This window comes from Thamnophis sirtalis, unplaced genomic scaffold (genome assembly GCF_051295495.1).
Source record: "Thamnophis sirtalis isolate CommonGarterSnake01/CBP01778 unplaced genomic scaffold, rThaSir2_p1.2 scaffold_13, whole genome shotgun sequence".
NCBI lineage: Eukaryota > Metazoa > Chordata > Lepidosauria > Squamata > Natricidae > Thamnophis > Thamnophis sirtalis.
In genome coordinates this window covers 32,595,671-32,617,436 of record NW_028261393.1, presented here as the reverse complement: position 1 = coordinate 32,617,436, position 21,766 = coordinate 32,595,671, and the positions used below count along the sequence as shown (strand labels likewise).

The 21,766-nt window shown below is 44.4% G+C and overlaps 1 protein-coding gene across 3 annotated transcripts in view; it reads right to left on the bottom strand.

Moving 5' to 3' along the window:
• Nucleotides 1-3,643: 3,643 nt before the first annotated feature.
• The window catches only part of LAS1L (LAS1 like ribosome biogenesis factor), a 59,880-nt gene continuing 41,757 nt past the window's right edge, over nt 3,644-21,766 (bottom strand). For all 3 annotated transcript variants that reach the window (XM_087727813.1, XM_087727815.1, XM_087727814.1), the window contains exons 9-14: nt 21,415-21,497; nt 17,104-17,310; nt 15,227-15,368; nt 13,114-13,508; nt 11,760-11,904; nt 3,644-3,958 (exon numbers count right to left, since the gene is read on the bottom strand). In XM_087727813.1, coding sequence (XP_087583939.1) covers nt 3,868-3,958; nt 11,760-11,904; nt 13,114-13,508; nt 15,227-15,368; nt 17,104-17,310; nt 21,415-21,497 — 1,063 coding nt within the window. In that variant the 3' untranslated portion in view covers nt 3,644-3,867. The remainder of the gene's footprint in view (nt 3,959-11,759; nt 11,905-13,113; nt 13,509-15,226; nt 15,369-17,103; nt 17,311-21,414; nt 21,498-21,766) is intronic.

Genomic DNA, 21,766 nt, shown 5'->3' with positions numbered 1-21,766 from the left:
GATACTGCTGAACATATTAAAGAAGGTTATCTAGAGGTAGCATCTCTCCAGAATAGTGTTTTTCAACCTGGGCAACTCTTAAGGAGTATGGACTTCAACTCCGAGAATTTCCAGCTAATATGAATTTTGGGAGTTGGAATCCACTTATCTTAAAATTGCTAAGTCTGAGAAACACTGCTCTAGAGAGAAGGATGACAGTAATTCATCTAACAACTTTCCAACCACAAAAGATATGGATGTCACCTGCCCGTAGCATATTTGCTCTTCCACAAAGCTGTCTTCTGATTTTAAAGACAAGCTTTATTTCCCTGTAGGAAAATGGCGGTGGATCACATGACATGACCCCTGCATTTGTCATGGTACAGCTTTTTTCAAATTGCTGCTGGCACACTGGTGGCTTTTTCTGGGGTGGTTGCTGATTGGATTGAGTTTGGATAGTGCACCATGCTGAGCTTACTGCATTGCAGAACCCAGCATTCCTTTTTATCCAGTGCTTTATGAAGTGCTGAATAAAAATGCAGATTTTCCCTTTGGTTTAAGCTGTTCCCTGAATATTCTTCGCAATATTTAGCCTTTTAGCTGTAAAAACATAACAAAGAAAACCCTTGAGTTATCTAGATCCTTTTATCAATGAGGACAAAACCCCACTTTTTTGGAGATTTCTTCTCTTTTAAAAGTAGCTGAAAGCAACACCTCAAATAACCAGAAACGACTTTTTGTTTGTTGATACAAATTGTATCTTTCTTGATTGTATAAAAATATATAAAAGCCATCTCTAGATTAGCTCAATATTGTACTTTCATCACTATGTTTGTGACACTGTGTGTCAAAGGGGAGTAGCTCATGGAGGATTATAAATCTTTTTATTTAAAATGGGCACTTACAGTTTATAGGGAAAAAAATAGGCAAATTTTGAATTCCATTTTATTTCTATAATGTATACTGCTAGTGTGTGTGCATTTAAGAGCATTATGCTGCATAAATTATATATTGTCTATTTATTAATACATTCCTGCAGAGAATTTTTTTTGTAAAATACTCGTGTTAATACGGCTTATGTTCATATTTATACATGGCTATTGACAGTAAAAGTGCTATACATCCTGCTTTTGTTTTTAAAAGGATCCTTATAGAAGTATGGCTTTTCAGTTCAGCATTGAAATTTTGTGTGCTCACATTTTTTTGCATGGAATCCAGTTTCTGTATGTATAAAATACCAGTAGGTGTTTTCCATTTTATCCCTATTGTAAGAAAATCTTGTAGACAATTCTAGCAGAATCTTTCAGCACACTGAATGCTGAACAAAAGCTACTGCATGGTGTTTTTTTTTTAAATGTAAGGATGAAAATATTTTACTGTCAGTAAAAGCTATATATTATATACTATATATTGTTAGCAATATATTAAAAATGTTACAAGTCTCTTGTGTGCTTTTTGGGAAGTAATGCTATGGAGAGGAAGTTGTATACTATCTGTAGCACCTCTTTTCCGTAAGGAAGGAATCCCCTTTTTGTAAAAAAATGATTTCAAAATCTAATCTGTAAAAGCAAGGAGAGAATGGCAATTTTAAAAGTGTCTGTGGTTTTTTTGCTAATTATTTTTCTCTGAAACTGTTGTAACATTTGTTAAACCAATTTACTTCTTTCTGTCTGGATTTTTTCAATACCAGTTCCAAACTGACATGTCACTGCCTTCATCTCTCATTGCTGAATTTCTTCTTATATAGAAGGGATGGTATATATAAAAAATCATAACTGCCTATACTGTAAATACGTTTTGCTTTTAAATGCTCTTTTTGAGAGCAGAGTATCTATTTATTTATTTATTTATTTATCTATCTATCAGAAAGCTATAATATAACTTGTCTATCTTGAAAACCCTGAAAACCCCATCCTATAAAGTATTTATTTGCATTTGAATTTTCTGTAATATACTGTTAAATCAATGCTTAATACTGTGATTATGTAAATATTTAGTAATCCTTTTTTGCTTGTATAGCTTCTAACTACTGTTAGTCCCTTTGTAGTATTTACAGTTTACTTTTTTCATTGATAGAATTAAACATTACTCTTTTAATTGTTCAAAAAAGTGTGTGTGTGTGTGTGTGTGTGTGTGTGTGTGTGTGTGTGTGTGTGTGTGTAAATAAATTTGGGTTTTTTTCTGTTGACCCAAATATAAGGTAAGTCTCAATGACAAAGAATAAAGGTAGATTTTAATTGCCCTGATCCAATAACACAGGGGTGGACAACTATAGCAACTTTATGACCTGTGGACTTTAACTCTCAGAATTCCTAATCCAGCCTGGATTAGGAATTCTGGGAGTTGAAGTCCACAGGTCATAAAGTTGCCCATCCCTGCAATGAGAGGTGTGACAATGTCTTTTATAAATGCAAGGAGCAGAGTGTACAACACAAGTGGTAGCCTCAACCACTTCCTTGATTAGCAGAATAAAGAAAAAGGAACATGGGCACCAGAGAAAGTCACTAGCTCTGGGTCAGGGCTGGCATGCATGTTTTGTAAAGACTATAAACTGTAGTGGCTTTATCTGTAGCTGCATGTAAGCATTAATGGGCAAGGCCTTTCTTTTTAAGAAAGCATGCTCTTTAACTGAAATGACCAAGCTCCAAAGTGTCAAGTTTCTGGGAGAGACCCCCATTTTTTTCCCCTTTATGAGACAATTCATGCTTTTGCATATTGCATTGACATATATTTGCATGTGGTTGGTTGTAAATATCGCTTTATCAAACCAGTGATGTTCTTAGTTTGGCCTGAAGTTATCTTGTTTGCTTTCTGATGGTCACTGGCCACAGAGAAAATATACCTGTCATTGTGTTAAATGCCTCTCCCCTCTACCAGTAGCATCCATCTTTGTACAGGCCTACTTGAAAAAGGAACACTTTTCGTGCCACTGTTGGACACCCATCTTGACTCATTGCTGCAGTCTGGGCCGCCAAATAAGTGCGAGTATAAATACTTATTACTGAATGCTTAGCACATTCAACATTGTTACAAGACTTGCCCATTGGTGCCCTCCAATTAGTTAATAAGTTAAACTATCTTGTGTGGCTTTGCAAGAGCCATAACCAATCTTAGACAAACAGCTGTTTGTTGTTGGATGGCATCTCTTTTTTTTATCCTCTTTCATAGGCTGCCACTTCTCCATTGATGCACTTTGTTCTTGCAGAATCTTCGAGGATGCTAACAATCACTTAACACACTTACCATTCTAGCCTGCTTGAACCTTTGGTTTCTAGGGACCAGTCTGGGTAAGAATGTTTATTATTATCTTAGGACTTTTCTCTACTGTTGTTGGAATAGTTCCAATTTCTATGTAACACCATTTGTAGAGATGCTTTATATCCAGTAATTAATGTGTATTCAATAAATGATCCACTGACACAGGCTCTGAAACAGCTTGTTTGTTTCCTCTTTGTAAAAAACAAAACACACTTGTAGTTTCATAGATGGCTTCACAATAAGCTTATATATGTTCTGAAGTCCAGATCCGGGACAAGTAAACAGCAAGTGTATATATTTAAAGTTGTGTTTTTTTTTAAATCTTAAAAGAATCTAACATAGCCACAATGATATACCATACAAATTTATGACTCACATGCTTTTTAAAATAAAAAGCACACATCTATTAAACATATTAAAATATTTAATTATTTTTTTAAAATAAAAAAATGAATTTAAGCAATGGGCAGATATGTTGAGTGGATTAAGTGTGCCTGCTTCTCCACAGTCTTTAAATGTCCAGGAGGAATATCTACGATGGAGACTTGCACCAAAAAGAATTTTCAAAGAGCAGGCAGGTGGCAAGGGAAACTTCCCATTGTGTTACATCATTGGCATAGAATCTCCCACTCAAAAAAGCTGAATCCCACTCTTCAATTTATGAAGCTCACTCTGGGTCCATAAGAGTCCTGCCGTAAGGAAACCAGACCATTCTGATGAGCTGTAGGAAAAAAGAACAGGACAACAGTGAGGTGACAGAACCATGGCACACAATTACTTCACCAAATGTGGTTATATCATGTGGCAAAAACTGGGGGAATGGTTGGGGTACACCATCTCCTCCAGGAAATCATGGGGCACATGAAATATAATGGAATTGACTCATTCCGAGCTTCTTTAGGAGATTTTTGGATAATCAGACAATTTCAATCAAAAAGCAAGGCAGGGAATGGGGAAATTTATCTGGGTCCTGGTTTATTTAGTTCCGAACTAAATACAAACCTGATCAAGGCCTGAATTTGACTGGACAACAATTGATTACAAATAGACATAGTTTATTTTGGCATTGTGAATTCCAAATGGTTGGTTACATACATCTTTTACATAAAAATGAATAATTTATTAGAGGCAATTTAAACACAGGTTATTTTTAATAATGATTCTTTTGTTTCTTTTCTTTTTTTTTGTTTTATGCTGCCAAAGTCATGTTTGAGTTGGACAGATGGAACGTTGGCCCTATCTGAACATTCTTCTCAGCGTGGCACAGGACGGTTCAGAAGTGGGTTGTTCAATCCTTATTTGCCCAAGAGACTGAGTCATAATTGAAGCCATGCTTCCAGCTCCTTCCTGCTTGGCTCCAATTCACAGTGATTCTTCTGGGGTACAGGTGTATCCTGTGCCTCATAGGCCCGAGCAATGCAACCTCGCAGCCAGCACCCAATAGTGGAAGGTGGCACCCTGGAGCCCACAGCGGAAGGCTGAAACTAGACAAACAATGCCTCCATCTTGCTAGTGGACGCCGTCCGCTTAATGTAAATACGGAGAGCCCTCTGCATATCTAACATATGCCAGTCTTTCTCCCTATCATGAGAGGGATTGGGGCAAAAATCCAGGAGAACTATCCCCTGAATCCTATGAAAGTAAGAATTAACCTTGGGAATGAAAGTAGGATCAGGTCGCAGCACAACCGTATTGGGATGGAAGGCACAAAGGTCCTCCCTCACTGACAGATCCCCCAGCTCAGAGATCCTTTGTGCAGATGTGATGGTGACCAGGAAGGCCACATTCAAAGTGAGAAACTGCAAGGAAGTAGTTCTCAGTGGCTCAAAGGGGTCACTAATGAGAGCCAAGAAAACCACGGACAAATCCCAGGATGGGACCCTGTGAACCACCAGGGGCTTAAGGTTGGCCGCCCCCGGAGAAACCTTTTAACAACCGGATGGCGGCCTAGACTCACACTACCGTCCAACACCAGGACAGGGCTTCCACCTGTCTATGAAGCGTATTATGGGACAGACCCTTCTCCAGTCCACCAGGAGGAATTCCAGGATGTGCAGCAGAGATGAGCCTTTGGGATCCGCGTGTGCCGCATGACACCATTTACAAAAAGCAGACCACGTGGCGTTGTAGATTCTAGTTGTGGAGGGGCTCAGCTGGAACCACTGAGGTTCCAGATGGACCAGGATCCCTGGCAGAGGGAGAGCCCCTCCTGTGGGATCCTCCAGGGTTTGTTAGTGGACAGACCTACTCGATGCACGAACCAAGGCCTGTGCAGCCAGTATGGAGCGGCCATGATTACCTCCGCCCCTTCCGCCACTATCTTCTCCAGCACCCTGGGATGAGAGGAAGAGGGGGAAATGCATAAAGCAACTCCCGAGGCCACCTGCTGCGCAGGGCACTACTCCCCAAGTTGGGAACCGCATGAAAAACCTGGGAAGCTGGGCGTTCTCCGGAGACACGAAGAGGTCCACCTCTGGCCATCCTAACCTCCAGCAAATCTCTTCAAACAGCTCCTGATCCAGTTGCCATTCCATCTGGTCCACCGTGGCTCTGTTGAGCCACTCTGCCTGATGGCTCACCTCCCCGGAGATGTGATCCGCCTTGCTAGGCCCAATGGCCTAGCCTCTGAGACTCCTCCCAGAGAGCCCTGGAATGCATCCCTCGCTATCTGTTCACATGTGCCTTTGCAGCCACGTTGCAGCAGGATGTGACTATGCACAACACAGGCCTGAAAATGGCGAAGGGCCAGATGAGCAGCCCGCAATTCCAGCCAGTTGATGTTATTTGCAAGATCCTTGGGCCAGCTGGGTCCCAAGTAAGGCCCCTCAGCCATAAATACTCGCATCAGTGGTCAGCATGAGCCTCTGCGGTTTCTTGAACACGCACCCCTTAGATAAAGACTGGGGAATCGCACCACTTCAGGGAGAGCCACACTTGAGGAGAAACCCTAACCGGGAATGTGGAAACACTATGCTTGCTCCTCTGATACAGGAGTAAGAACCATTGCAGGGTCCTGGCGTGAAGCCTTGCCCAGGATACAAGATCTATACATGAGATCATTTTTCCTAACAACTGAGACAAGGTAACAATGGGAACACACTGCTGCACCTGGCGAACTAGCTTCACCAGACTAGCCCTGTGATCTTGAGATAGAAAAACCATCCCCATGGCAGTATCTATGATTGTGCCAGGTGGAGCAATCTGATAGTGGGTCTCAGGTGACTCTTCTGAAAATTAAGAGAATCCATACAGTTGCAGTCTCCACAGTCAGGCCAATGTCCTGAAGAAACTGCTCCGGTGACTCCACCTGGAGGAGGATTCAACCAGGTAGCATTGTAATCTGACTGGGATGGACCTGAGATGAGCCGCTAGGGCCACCAGCACCTTCGTAAAAGTTTTGGGAGCTGACGCTAGCCCAAAGGGGAGAGTCCTATACTGGTAGTGAACGCCAGCATAAGAAAACCTAAGGAACCTCCTATGTTGGTGAAACAGTAGTATATGCAAATATTCCTCCATTAAATCAATGGAGGCCAAGAAATCACCATCCTTGATACTTTCCAGAATCGACTTAAGGGAAGTGATCTTGAACCTTTTATATACCAAATAGCGATTCAATCTTTTAAGGTCTAGAATCGCTCTCCACCCCCCTGAAGACTTCGGAACTACAAAAAGGTTGGAGTAGAACCCCCTGCACCTTTCATTCTGCAGGACCAACTCAAACGCTTGGATCTCCACCAGGTGGGCAATAGCCTGACCATGAGTTCCCTCTTCATTTCAAACTTGGAAGATGTGAATGTTCTGAAGGAGTTTGGGGGGATGGAAAGAAATTCCAGCCGCAGGCCAAATCTAACCATATTTAGGACCTAAAGGTCAGAGATAATACACTCCCACTAGTCAGCAAACAATGCCAGCTGGCCTCCAATGAGAGCTGATGCCAATCTTTTTGTTTCTGCAGAAAGGGTGTCCACTCGCCCCCCCAAAAGAGTTAGTTAGTTAGTTAGTTAGTTATTCTGAGGCTTGAAACAGGACTTGTCCCTGTAGGATGATCTATCCTGCCCCCTGTCCTGGCACGATTGAAACCCCCTGGGCTGGTAATTATATTCATTACCTGAGCCCCTATAGTTAGGCCTACGTGTGTAAGGTATAAACCGGTGTTCCTGTTTCTTGGCCGCGGATAGCAAAATCTTACGTTTGTTCTTATCCTCAATAAGAATCGGATCCAGGACCTCGCCAAATAGGTTCTTCCCCATATATGGGGTTGCCACCAACTTCCACTTCATCTTAGTGTCTGTTTGCCAATACCAGAACCACACCATTCTCCTAGCTGAAACAGAGGAAGAAAGAGCCCGGCGAGAATTGAGTCGCAACGATGACCTTGCTGATGTTTTGCAGCAACCTCACATCGTGCAGCCTTAATCACCCACGTCGCAGCCAGGAAGGTCTTACGTAAGGCCAGTTCAGTCCTCATCCTCTGCTTTCAAGTTGTCCATCACATCACTCGCGACCAGGGAAGCCGGGGATGCCAAGGCAGCCACAGGGGCAGCCACTGCCGGGACCTCCAGTGCTTGAGAGAAATCAGGCTCCATACTATAGAAGTGCCTATCATTCCCACCCGGGGTGGAGAAAATACCAGGCTTAGCCCAGTGCTTTTGAACCACATCCAGAAACAATTTCGGTGCCAGAATCTCCTCCTTTGCAGCAGGTTCCGCAAAAAGAGCCCGTTTCCTAGGGGCCTTTTTGGACGCCAAAGCCTCGACTGCCAGATCCTTCTCCTTCTGCTTCTCCACCTCTGTCTCGATGGCCGTGGTCCTCCTGGCCTTGAACAGCAGAGAACGAAACAAATCCAGGGAAAACAAACAAACCTGAAAAAGTGGGAACATTGGGCGCCAAACCTTCGTCATCAGAGACCTCCAGTTCCTTCTGCTCTTCATCCTCCTGGGCGGATATCTCACTCCTCAGCAAAGGAGACACAGCCCTCTATGCCTTGCCTGACTTAGAGGCTGGTGCCTGGGCTTGTTTATGCCTGGCTGCCATCAGCTCCATATCTGCCTGGTCAGAAGACTGCCCACGAAGAGCTATGCCATGAGCTATGGCCCGATGAATAAGAGATCGAATGTTATCAGGCAAATCATCAAATTCACCCTCAAATTGGCTGGGGCCGGCCCGGGTGCCAGTCTCTGCTTCTGTGCTGGTCCTGAAGTAGGTTCTAAGCATGCAAAAGAATGAAAAGCACTATCTTCTTCGTCCACCTCCGAAAGAGGAGAAATGGAACTAGCCCTCAGAGTGCCTAGGTGGAGATGGAGAGAGGGAGAGTTGCACCGCCCCCAACACAGGAGGGGATCTCAGAAGGGACAAAGAGGCCTTGTCTCCATCATCCTGCCTGGACTTCTCTGCCCCCCCCCCAATGCTCCTTGCTGCCATGTGTGGAGCCAACCTGCTTAGAACTGGCTGGAGGGTCAGCCAAGGAAGTCTTCCTCTTCCTGGAGCCTTTCTTGTTAGAGGAAGAGGCAGCTTTAGAAGTACCTTCACCAGGGGAATCAGCCATTGCTGCTCCCCCACTCCCACAGACCGCACACTCAAGGCCCAAAATCTGCTTGGAGGAATAAGGCCCCGCTGCCACTCTCAACCTTGTGACTGTGCTTGCAGGTGCTAGCAGCCAAAATGAGCTCCGTGTCGGCAGAAAGTGCAAACAAGTTGGCTGCCGCCTCGTGACTCAGCAACAAGGTGACCCAAAACGGCCACCGCCTCATGGCTTCACCAATATGGCCACTGCCTGGGAAACTTCAAGATGGCCACCCCCAGGGACCGTAGTACTCACCAGCAGCCATTTTCCACAGGACAATTGGCAATGCAGACAAACAGCTCCGTGAGCACCGGAAAGCCGAAGAAACGCCGCTCTGCAAGCCAGCACTAATAGCTTCGCCGAACAGAGCCGCTGCCATGAGGAGGTGCCGACACTCTCCCGAAGCATCCCTGCAGCGCCGCCGAAACAGCCTGCCTCTGATAACCAGGAGGCAATTGCAGGAGCTCCCAACTGGTCCAGCAGCAGCCCAGCAACATGGCAACAGGCAGGAAACCGCAACAAGCGTCCGATAACTGGCGCAGCCAGCAGCGCTCCCCCCAATGCCCAAGGAGCCTCCAACAACAGAAATCTAACGTATCAAACTAAACAAGGCAGAACGACTCAAAGAGCCAAGTCAGCCCCAAACCAGGAGAAAACCAAAAAACCACCAATAGAAAGGTAAAACAAACGCTTAACTAAATACCCAACTCACGAGCAAACCAAAATTGTGTCTCTTTACGGGCAAGACTGAGTCAGAATTGGACCCAAGCAGGAAGGAGCTGGAGGCGTGGCTTCAATTATGACTCAGTCTCTTGGGCAAATAAGGATTGAACATCCCACTTCTGGACCATCCTGCGCCATCAGCTGGAGAACTATAGATGTTTGTAATCAATCCATCCATCATTCAAATCACATCGGAATCCAGAGAAATTGAACTGGAGAAATTAAGTAATTTGTGGCTTGGCACCCTGGGACACAGTTTAGCAACTTATTCATGGAATAGTGCAAGAACAAAACAACCAGCAATGTAATTACAGAAGCTTTTTCTTCCAATTATTAGAATCACTTCCCCCACAATTCCTTCCAGATTCTGAGATTTTAGCAGCTGGTCAAAACTTTGAGTATATTGACATACATGTAAACTCTACAGAGGATAATTTATTGTCCCATAAAACAGTTGTCTACATTAACTTGGTACAGGTAGAACTTGGTACAGGTAGTCCTTGACTTACAACCACAATGGAGCTCAAAATTTATGTTATGTGAGACATTTGTTAAGTGAGTTTTGCCCCATTTTACCATTTTTCTTGCCATAGTAGTTAAGTGAATCACTACCATTGATATGTTGGTAACCTGGTTGTTAAGTGAATCTAGCTTCCCCATTGACTTTGCTTATCTTGATATAACCACACCAGATGTTACACAAAATGGAATTCATACTGGTGCAGAGAAAAGCAGGTAATATTTACAATGGCCCTGCTCTGAACTTTAGAATGAGCAAAGCCTTATGAAAGAAATGTTTATGGCTATTCTAAAAATTTCGCTGTCCGACCTCAATTTCTCCCAGAAAGCAGGTGCATCCTGTACATCAATCAAGTTCTTCCTCTGGCTTGCGAAAGCAGATGGGGAAAACAGACGCTAATCCCCATCAGTTTCTCTCTTTGCCCTTCAGCAACAGGTGCAATCTCCAGGAGTGACATCTGACAGGAAACACACACACAAACACGCCTGCTCAGAAGGAAAGCTGCTCTCCAAGCATGATTTCCAAGTCAGAAAAACCTCCTTTTCTTACAAGCCACACCTCCATCAAGAGGCATGCACTTTTACTTGTTTGTGAGAACAAATGCTGCTAAGGATTCAAATAAAACATCAAGGAAGATGACAGCGAAGGGAAAGAAGGGAACACAAACGAACAGAATCGCCATCGGAAACTGGTTCAGAGAAAATCCTTTTTTTATATATAGCAATAGCATTTAGGTTTATACAAAGAGTCCTCGACTTACAATCACAATGGAGCCCAAAATTTATGTTAAGTAAAACATTTGTTAAGTAAATTTTGCTCGATTTTACTATCTTCCTTGCTACAATTGTTAAGTGAATAACTGAGGTTCTTAAGTTAGTAACACTTAAGAGGTTGTATAAGAGTTAGGGTAGTGGCTCCATGGCTAAGACTGAGCTTGTCAATAAGAAAGGTTGGCAGTTTGGAAGTTCAAATCCCTAACACCGCGTAACTGAATGAGCTCCCATTATTTGTCCCAGCTTCTGCTGTTCAAAAGCATGTAAAAAGGCAAGTAGAAAAATAGGGACCACTTTGGTGGGAAGGTAACAGTGTTCCATGCAGCTTTGGCATTTAGTCATGCTGGCCACATGACCATGGAGACGTTTTTGGACAGCACTGGCTCTTCGGCTTTGAAACGGAGGTGAACACTGCCCCCTAGAGTCGTGAATAATGAGCACATATGTGCAAGGGAACCTTTACTTTAAGAGGTTGCTTTGAACCTGACTTCCCCATTGACTTTGCTTGTCAGAAAGTCTCAAAAGGTAATCACATGACCGTGGGATACTGCAATTGCCATAAATATATGTCAAGTGTCTGAATTTTGATTGTGTGACCATGGGGTTACTGCAATGGGCAAAGTGTGAAAAGGGGTCATGAGTCATTTTTTTGTGCCATTGTAATTTTGAAGGGTCACTAAATGAACGTTGTAAGTCAAGGACTATCTGTGCTTCTGACCGAGGAGCTCAGCACATAATTATATTTCTCCTCATTTTATTTTAACAGTAGCCCTTAGAGACATCTCAAATTGAGAGGAGAGGAGGCCCACCACCTCAAAGCCTTCCTCATTAATCATTCTTATTCAGCCAAGACTGAACAAGCCTCCCTCTTCCTTTTTCCAAGAGGTAACATTAACTCTTCTCCAACAATAGACGTTTCCCCAATCTCTAGGAAAATACTCACACGTTGTTGTGGGAATTTTTCCTGTCTCCATTCTCCAGTTGGTCAAGAGCCGACATCATGGTATAGTTATCCACTAGCAGGGCATCAGGATCATCCATTTGGCCTGGTAGTTTTCCCAGAGGAAAATTTCTCCATTTCAGTTCATCTGGGGGGGGGGGGGGGGGAGAGAGAATGGCTAGACCTTAGCAAAATCAAACACAGCCAATGATGGATAGAGTCACCCAGGAAGTCACAGGAGCTGAGTTCAAACACTGCACTGAGCCAAAAGGGAACACTAGGAGTATCCAACCTTGGCAACTTTTAGACCTGTGAACTTCAACTCCCAGAATGCTCTGATATTTGGAAATTGGGAAAGGCTGCTTGAGAGCACCTTGGTCTTCTGCTCTTTCAGAAACGGTCCCATCTTGGAATCAATCTAATCCATGGTGTGGCCCAGTGAGGAAGGACAGAGTCACAGCCATCTGAACATGATGTTCCATATGACAGGTCCTCAGCAGAGAAGCCACGCTCCCTTGATCCCACTAGGTGACTTCTTTGAGAGAGGAATTCAAAGCATGCCAACTCTGCTGGATATTACAAAACAAATAGTTGGATACAGGAGGTCCTACAAGTAATCTAATTGGAGTAGATGGGAATCTAAATTCACACCCGTTACTTTGTTCAGTTCAACTAACAATGGTGATTTATGGTTTAGCAATTGTTCAGAAGGTCCCACCTTTGTTATGTTTTTTTCTTAGCAGCAGCTCTCTAAGGTTTTGGCAGGCTCCAAATGCCACATGGAAATTCCAAGGATCAAGCTTAAAAGACATAAAGCCTCTTCCTCTAGACCAGAGGTGTGAAACGATGGCCCTTTATGACTTGCGAACTTCAACTCCCAGAATTCCTCAGAAAGGGCCATAATTCCCCACCCCTGCTCTAGACCAAACATGTTCAACCTTTTGTTTGCCTGGGCCATACTGAGTAAAGATAAATTGTCTTGGGCCACATATAATATATATATTATAGTTAAAGCATATACATAACCATCTTTTTTACATTCTTATACTATCTTATGGGGCCATATTTCTAGCTGTCCAGAGCCAGGGAGTCCATGAACTGCATATGCTTGCTTTGGACTATAGACAGGTGCTATTAAAAGAGATATCCCATTAAACAAAGGCAATTATGGGGCATAGTTTATCTAAACTCTATGTTCCTTTCCTCCTGCTTTTACCATTCTCCACGTTCGCACCTTCCAACCACAGTCTTATTTATACAAGACATTCAGAGATAAACTACAAAGCTCTCAGGCCCATTTTTTGCCCTTAACATGCCAAACATGCAAACTCCCAACAGATTAGAAGCCAGGTTTTACCTGAGCCAACTTGCCAGACTCCCCCCTGAAGAACTTTTCTTTTCTCAGCCAAAGCTGCTGGGTCTTCCAGGAAGAGAGGTTCTTGCTGTGATGGTGATTGAGTGCCAATCTCTTCTTCTTCTTCCTCCTCCTCCTCCTCTTCCTCAGCCAACCCTTTCTCTTTAACCATTCCTGGCAACACCTCTGTCTGCCCTGCTCTCTTCAAGAATTTGTGGGCAGCAGCAGGAGCATTGAGCTCCAGCAAGCTCTCCACGGTGTAAATGGGCTGCTTGCAAATGTCCAGTGTGGTGCCAGAATTGGGGAAGACGCCATCTTCTTGGGTGTAAATAGAAGTCAGGTAGAGGAGCTTCTCTTGAGCCTCAGCCGGCAATGGAGGTTCCATACTCAACAGAATCCTGGCAAGCAAAACCAGATTTGTACAGGTAGTCCTCGAGTTACGACCACAATTTATGTGCTAAGTGAAACAGTTGTTCAGTGAGTTTTGCCCCATTTTACCATCTTTCTTGCCACAGTTGTTGTGACTCTTTTCAAGTGTAAAGTTAGTAACACGGTTGTTAATTGAATCTGGCTTCCACATTGACTTTGGTTGTCAGAAGGTGCCCAAAGGGGTTCAGGTGTTCCCGGGACCCTACAACCATCATAAATATGAATCAGTTGCCAAGCAGCTGAATTTTGATCATGTGACCATGAGGATGCTGCAATTGTTGTAAAGTGTGAAAAATGGTCATGTCACTTTTTTCAGTGCTGTTGTAGCTTTGAACAGTCACTTAATGAACTGTTGTAAGTCGAGGACTACCTGTGCTAAAATTAATAAAATGTGACCTCACATATGGAGTTCACAAAGAAAAGGAGACTCATTGATTACTACCTTAAAGGAGGTTCCTTGCACTACTCATCTGTCCCTCCTGATCCTTTACCAGTCAGCAATCTATACAGGTAGTCCTCACTGTACAACCAACATTGAGCCCAAAATTTCTATTACTAAGCAAGACATGTTAAGTGAGTTTTACCCCATTATATGACATTTCTTGCCACAATTGTTAAGTGAACTACTGTAGTTGTTAGGTTAGTATAATGATTGTTAAATGGCTGTCTTCCCCATTGACTTTACTTGTCAGAAGATCATGAAAGATTATCACATGACCTCAGGACATTGCAACAACCTTAAATTTGAATCAGATTCCAAGCGGCCAAATTTTGATCATGTGACCATGGGGATATTGCAATGGTCATGAGGAAAACAGTCATAACTCACTTTTTCAAGCGCTGTTGTAACTTTAAATGGTCATTAAATGAATGGTTGTAAGTGTTCAAGAACATTCTTGCAAAATGAATATGTCCTAAGAATTGTTATTATGGTATGGGTAAGGCAATACCGTGGCTCAGTGACTGATGCTGAGCTTGTCGATCAGAAATGTCGGCAGTACGGCAGTTCGAGTCCCTAGTGCCACGTAACTGAGTGAGCTCCCGTTACTTGTCCCAGCTTCTGCCAACCTAGCAGTTCGAAAGCATGTAAAAATGCAAGTAGAAAAATAGGAACCACCTTTGGTGGGAAGGGAACAGCATTCTGTGTGCCTTTGGCATTTAGTCATGCCGGCCACATGGCCACTGAGACGTCTTCGGACAGCGCTGGCTCTTCGGCTTTGAAATGGAGATGAGCACTGCCCATTAGAGTCGGGAATGACTAGCACATATGTGCGAGGGAACCGTTACCTTTTTAAGCCAATGGCAAATAGGGGACCTTTAAAAATTCTGGAGACTGGAGAAGGCCTACATGCTCTCTTCTTTGCTAGAAAACATAAGCTCTTGTGTTCTTGAAGAGGAAAGTACAGTGAGGGGAACTTTGCATTGACTGATGGTTCTGGCATTTTCTGAACCTTTCTTATTGGCTCAATGACTGAAAAAAAATTGGAAAGTATTGATTGAGTGAAACTCTGCTGATGGATTCTCAGAAATGAGCCTCTTTCTAAGACCTTCCAGAATTTAATTTAGATCTTGAAACGATGAAAGCCAAAATGGGGAGATCCAAAACTTGCCTTCCTGCTACTCTCTCCTGCCCTAGAACCACGAAAGCCACTTTGTGGCCCCAGACCCACTACTTCGATGTACTTACAGATGCAAGAGGTGAGGACTGGCCCAGCAAGGCGCATCTAGGCAATATCTGAGAAGCTTCAGCCACTGTAATGAAATATGGTGATGGAACAATCTCAAGCAGCTTCGTTTCTTCTTGGCTTTGGAAGACTTTAACTTCTTTTCTAAACCCAGAATCATGGAAAGGAAAGAAGAAAACAGGAAGGAAGGCTCTCACTACCCAACTCAAGAAAAGATTAGAGGTGAAAAAGATATGAGTTGAAGTTCAGATGTTACAAGCATCAGTTGCACTGGTGTGTTGCATGGGGTCATTTCCCAAATTTAAACCTCAGTTCCGTCTATAAAATGGAAGCATAGGAAGGAGACAGAAGCATGTCCATTGACCAAAGCTGTTGCACTGGATCCAGTCTGGCATTTATACTGTGCACTTAAGAAGCTTCTTGGATGAGAAGCGAAACATCTTCAAGGAAAAACAAAGTCCAGTTGCCTTTTGAAAAAGCCCCTTTGGGACAACCATGACCTGGATGATTGAGAATCTCCATAGAAATTTACTTTTGTGTTTCAATAAGGATTTGTTCAGTTAATCATGACTGCTACTTATAGGGTTCACACAACACAACTACACTGGAGTGAGTGCAGGCAAATTACTGAACTACCAACTAGACTTCAACACTTCAGTCTAGGGCTGTGAATGTCCAACTTTCAATTTAGTACAAACAGTTGATCACCATTTTATGGCTTAGGAGCTTAAACTGAACAATACTGGAAGCTTTCCAAAGCATGTGTAGTGTTCAGCCTGCTCTCTTTCGATGTATATAGGTAGTCCTCAATGTATGAACACAATTGAGCCCAAAATTTATGTTGCCAAAGTAGACAGTTGTTAAATGAGTTTTGCCCCATTTTACAACCTTACTTGCTACAATTGTTAAGTGAATCACTGCAGTTGTTAGGTTAGTAACCGGGTTGTTAAGTGAATCTGGCTTCCCCATGGACTTTGCTTGTTAGAAGGTCGTAAAAGAGGATCACATGACTGTGGCACACAGTAACGGTCATAAATATGAATCAGTTGCAGAGTATCTGAATTTGTGATCATGGGGATCATGGGCAAAGGTTGTAATCGTGAAAAACAGTCGCTTTTTTCAGTGCTGTTGTAACTTCAAAACAGTCACTAAGTGAACTGTTGTAAATCGAGGACTACCTGTATAATATTGCTAAAGCAGCAATCAGGAAGCTGCTGAGCTAACTAATACAATTGTAATTGAAGCATTAATGCCAGTGTTTTATTTTTAAAAGGACAGCAATTAATTTGGAAAGATCATTAGCAGTAAAACAGGTTGTGCCATGCTCCGGTGATGGTTTTTGTGTTCTGCAAAGTTATCTGGAACCCAAACAATGATAATGATACACTGCAAAGCATATTGTTGACCATTAGACTCACCCATTTCTTTGTTCTCTCAACATATGTAATCTGCAAGACACACTTGGTTGCTGGTCACAACAGAATCTGGAAAGCTGTTGTCGACTTGATTTGTCTCTTCAAGACAAGCTTTCAGAACACAGCCTGCTTCACAAATGTGATAAAAAATACCACAAACATTCACAAAATGTACTGGTGTTTAATGCACCCTTTGCTTGATTCCTGTCCTGGTAAAGATCACTGCAGAGAATGGTATCTTATGTCTTTGCTAAATTACATCTTTTAGTCTTTTCATGCATTTTATAGGTGAGGATATATTTTTGTAGAACACAAAAGCCTCCACTAGAGCTTCACGCAACCTGTTTTTCTGCTAATAATTTTTCTTGTCCCCTAATTAAGTTTTCCATCAGCCCCCACACTGATAAAGAGAATAATGGCAAGTGAAAAACGTAAATCTTGTCTGAATACCTCCCAATACTTACTAAGTCGCAAGTTAGCCTTCAGAATTTTTGTGATCCAGCTGTTGAGGTACTGAGACCGAAGTGACGTGATCCTTGCGTGGGCCTTCAAATCATCAAACATTTTCTCCAGCAGAGTCTGAGTGAAATGTTTGGAGTGCAAACCTCTCAGCAGGGGCTGCCAGAAACTAAGAAATGCTCGAGGGATCTTAAAATCCAACTTGTGAGTTTCTACACTCCAAACAACAAGGCAAAAGAGGGGCAAGGAAAAAAAATAGAAACTGAATATTATATATGAACAATACTTAATCCCCAGTGCCCTTAAAAGTTACAAAATTAATTTTTGATATTAATTCCTTGGGGTCCAAGGAAATAAAACCATAATCAATATTCCCAAGAGAGAAAGAAGTGTAAGGACAAACATCATCAAATATGTGGCTACTATTTTAAAAAGGGCAAGAAAAATAAAATAGATGAGGCCCTTGGGCAAACATTTTCTTGGAAGACGAAGAATTTAAAAGAGCTGCAACTGTAAAAATAATTCAGGATGATTGGGGGTCAGAGGGCAGAGACTACCAAGCAATCTTAGTGAAGAAAAAGTTACTCTTTCCTTGAATTTTTGAATTCTTCACTAGTATGAACTCATTTTTCACTATGTAGATTGGGGGGTGGGGTGTCAAACGAATTTCATTGAGAGCCGCATCAGGATTGTGGTTGACTTTCGGGTACTGGGGTTGGCACATGGTGGGTGTGGCCAGTCCCCACTGCTGCTGTGTTCTTCTTTGTTTCTCTCTTTCTTTGCCTCTGAGAAAGGAGAGATTTGTTTGGAAATGCTTTTTGTGCCAAGAATGGATGATCCTGGGTGCTATAATATTGCGCAAATTCAGGCACCCATCCTGTTTTGCAGAGAGGCAAGGACCCAGGAACTTTCATTCTCGGTGCGAAAAGTGTTGCTGTCCTCCATTGTCCATGCAAATGGAGGGGTGGGGGAGAAAGAGAGTGCGAGAGCAATCAATGTGTGAGTGAGTGAATGAGGGGGAGGGAGAGAGAGAGGAGAGAGAGAGAGAAAGAAATAAATCTTCAGCCAGGGCACCCGAGCTGCTGGTAGCAGCGCAGGTGGTAGGAGGCACCTGAGCAGCAAGGTAGGTGGGGTGGAGTATGAAGCAAGGCAGGGTGTGGAGCCCCCCCCCCCCCCCGCACTGGCTTACCTGAGTTCCATGCCAGCGAGACAGAAAGATAGAGGAGGGGGGCCCTCTCCAAACTTTGTTAGTGTGTATGTATGAAAGAGAGAGAGAAAACTATCCCTGCTTCAGTCGGGGGGGGGGCATTCAAGCTGCTGGTAGCAGGGGGGGGGAGCCACCTGAGCAGCCTTTTTCTCCCCATCCTCCACACTCAACCAGCGGTGGGCTCTGCGGGACAGGTGGGCTTCTCATTTCTCCCCTGGCACAGTAAACTCCAGCTTCAGTCGGGGCATTCAAGCTGCTGGTGGCAACCAGCTAAGCAGCATGATTGCACCCTCCCCAACCAGCCAGCCAGTCCCGCCTGACCTGCTCTCTGCCTGGCCAGCTGGTGCAAAGTCTTGCCGTTCTCCTCCTCCTCCTGGTCGTCTTCCCTGCCCAAATGGCAGTGGGATAGGGTCTCATTCCTGTCCCGCTGCAGCCAACTCTGGCGGGCTGGACACAGCTATGAAGAACCTGGCCCCACAGTGCTTCCTCACTCAGTTGAAGGTTCCATTCAGCCTTCAAAGAGTAAAGCTGGCCCACGTAAGCAAGCAGCGCACCAGGGCCACGTACAGCGTTGGTTCTTGTACCTGTCCAATTCAAATTCCACAGCCGTCCTTACTGTTTGAAGGCTGAATGAAGGCTTCAACTGAGCAAGAAAGCACTGCAGAGCCAGGCTCTTCACACCCATGTCCAGTCTGCCAGAGTTTGCTGCAGGAATGAGACCCTGTCCCGCTGCCACTTGGGAGGGGAGGACGAGAACGAGGAGGAGAAGAATGATGGTCCCTTGGGTAACATCTCAAATAATAGAAATTAATCATGATCTACATCAGGGGTGTCAAACTCAAGGCCCTTGGATCATCCTGGAAACTGTAAGGATCCAGCCAGCGTCATTTTGGCCCGGCCCACGCCATCCCGGCATGTGTGTGCTCGCACAAGCCCAGTGCTCCATTGTCACGTGCAGAGCAACTTAAGTAGTCTGTGGGACTATGGTATAAAAAATAGTTCAGACCTTCCAACTTCTCACAGACACAAAAAAAAGATCTGAACTATTATTTTTTTACTCAGACTACTTTAGTTGCTCTGCACGTGGCAGCGGCAAAAGGAGCTTGAAAGATTAGTAAAGGGAAGTGGCTGCCCTGGGTGGCAGGGGTGAGGGTTTGGCCTGGCTGAAGGGCCCTCAAGTAAGGCAAGGTGGGTTGGGCAGCTCTGCACCCTGATTGCTTCATCCTCCCTCCTTCATCCTCCACCTCGCTTCATTCTTCATCACTTTTTCTTGCTCTCTGTTGTAACCTAGTAGGAGGCTGAGCAACTCACTGGTATGACAGCCACAAAGCAAGGCGCAGGAGAATGCAGAGCTGCCACCCCATGCCCCGCACCGGCTTACCTGAGCTCCCCACCAGCCAGGTGCTGAAGTATTTATTTATTTATTTATTTTATTTGTTAAATTTCTAGGCCGCCCAATCCCGGAGGACTCCGGGCGGCTTACAAAGAAAGAAAAAAGAAAAGCAAAATAAAAGAATAATTTAAAAATTCCCAACACGCATACATTTCTAATGGGTGCTGGACCTTAACAATAAGGTCAACAACCCCAGCCCTGCCGGAACAGCCAGGTTTTAACAGCTTTTCTGAAGGCCATGAGAGTGGGTAACGTCCGGACCTCTGGGGGTAGCTGGTTCCACAGGGTCGGAGCAGCCACAGAGAAGGTTCTCCTCCGGGGGCCCGCCAGCCGACATTGTCCAGCTGATGGCATCCGAAGGAGGCCCACCCTGTGGGATCTTATCGGCCATTGGGAGGTGTGTGGCAGTAGGCGGTCTCGCAGACACGATGGTCCTGAGCCATATAGGGCTTTAAACCAACACCTTGAATTGCATCCGGAGACTGATTGGCAGCCAGTGCAGCTCATGGAGGACAGGTGTAATATGGGTGTATCTTGGTACACCCAAAATCGCTCGCATGGCTGCATTCTAGACTAGCTGTAGTCTCCAAACGCTTTTCAAGGGTAGCCCCATGTAGAGCGCATTGCAATAATCCAGCCTTGAGGTGACAAGGGCGTGAGTGACCGTTTGAAGTGCCCCCCGGTCCAAGTAGGGCCGCAATTGGTGTACCAGGCGAATGTGGGCAAAGGCCCCCCTGGTCACAGCCGACAGATGGTGTTCCAGTGTCAGCTGTGAATCCAGGGGACCCCCCAAATTGCGAGCCCTCTCTGAGGGGTGTAAGTCTTCACCCCCCAGGATCAAGGACGGACTGTCTGAACTGTCCTTCGGGGGTAGCATCCAAAGCCACTCGGTCTTATCGGGATTGAGCACCAGTTTGTTCATCCCCATCCAGATCCTGACTGCTTCCAGGCATCGGCAAGTGGCGCAATTGCTGCCACAGCAAGACAGAAGGGGGGCTCTCTCCAAACTCTGTTTCTGTGCCTGAATGAGAGAGCAAGCGATCTCTCCTTCAGTTGGGGCATTCAAACTGCTGGCAGTGGCAGCGGGGTTGGGATGGGCAGGAGCCATCTGAGCAGCCTTTTTTTTCCTGTCTGCCCCACTCAAGCATCAGTGGGCTCTGCAGGACAGCAGGGCTTCTCATTTCTCCCCCGGCGCGGTGAATTCCAGCTTCAGTCTGGGCATTGAAGCTGCTGGTGGTGGCAGCCACCTAAGCAGCCATGATTGCCCCCTCCCCAACCAGCCAGCCAGCACCACCTGACCTGCTCACTGCCTAGCCAGCCAGCGCAAAGCCTCGTTGTTCTCTCTTCCAAACTGCCCAAAAGTTTAAACCTGCAGGAGAAACTTTTCTGAACTATTAGAGTCCTGCTGATCTGGCTTATGGTAAAGAGTGTTTGGTAGTTTCAGATGATTAAATTAAAATTAAAACCTTTAGAAAATCACTCAAAATCTCTTTTTAGCGCTGAAAATCCTACCAATTTGAAGTTTCATAGCTTTGGTTTTTATCTTAACAAACCAGTCCTAGTAATCGCTTTGAGTGTTTGGAATGGCCATACTGCACAGACAACTAAATCGATTGCCAGGATCCAGTGCAGGTAATCTGCACAGATTTTGAACAGCCAATGGTTGGAGAACTTTGCTTGTTTGACCAAGGAAAAAAAGCAACTTGACATACCAACCTTGAGGAATATTTAAGATCTGCACAGTGTCAGCAGTTGGAATGAGAAAGCCATCTTCAAGCAACGTATCAGCCACAACTTCCCTATAGGAATTTAAAGCCCAGTGAGTATTTTCCACAAATGTCCTTTTACTCCCCAACATTATTATTATGGTTGGTTGCTCGTTCAGCCAGATATTTAGACTGGATTTGGCACCCACCCCCCACCCCAGTCCTTCCCTGGGATCTGGGATAGTGGATGTCATTGTTTAATAATATCAAAGGTACCGTCACAGGATTTAAGCTGCTCCAAGTAAAGCTGCCTTTTGACTGATGGTGATTTTGTCAATGCCACAACTATTGACTGTTTTTCA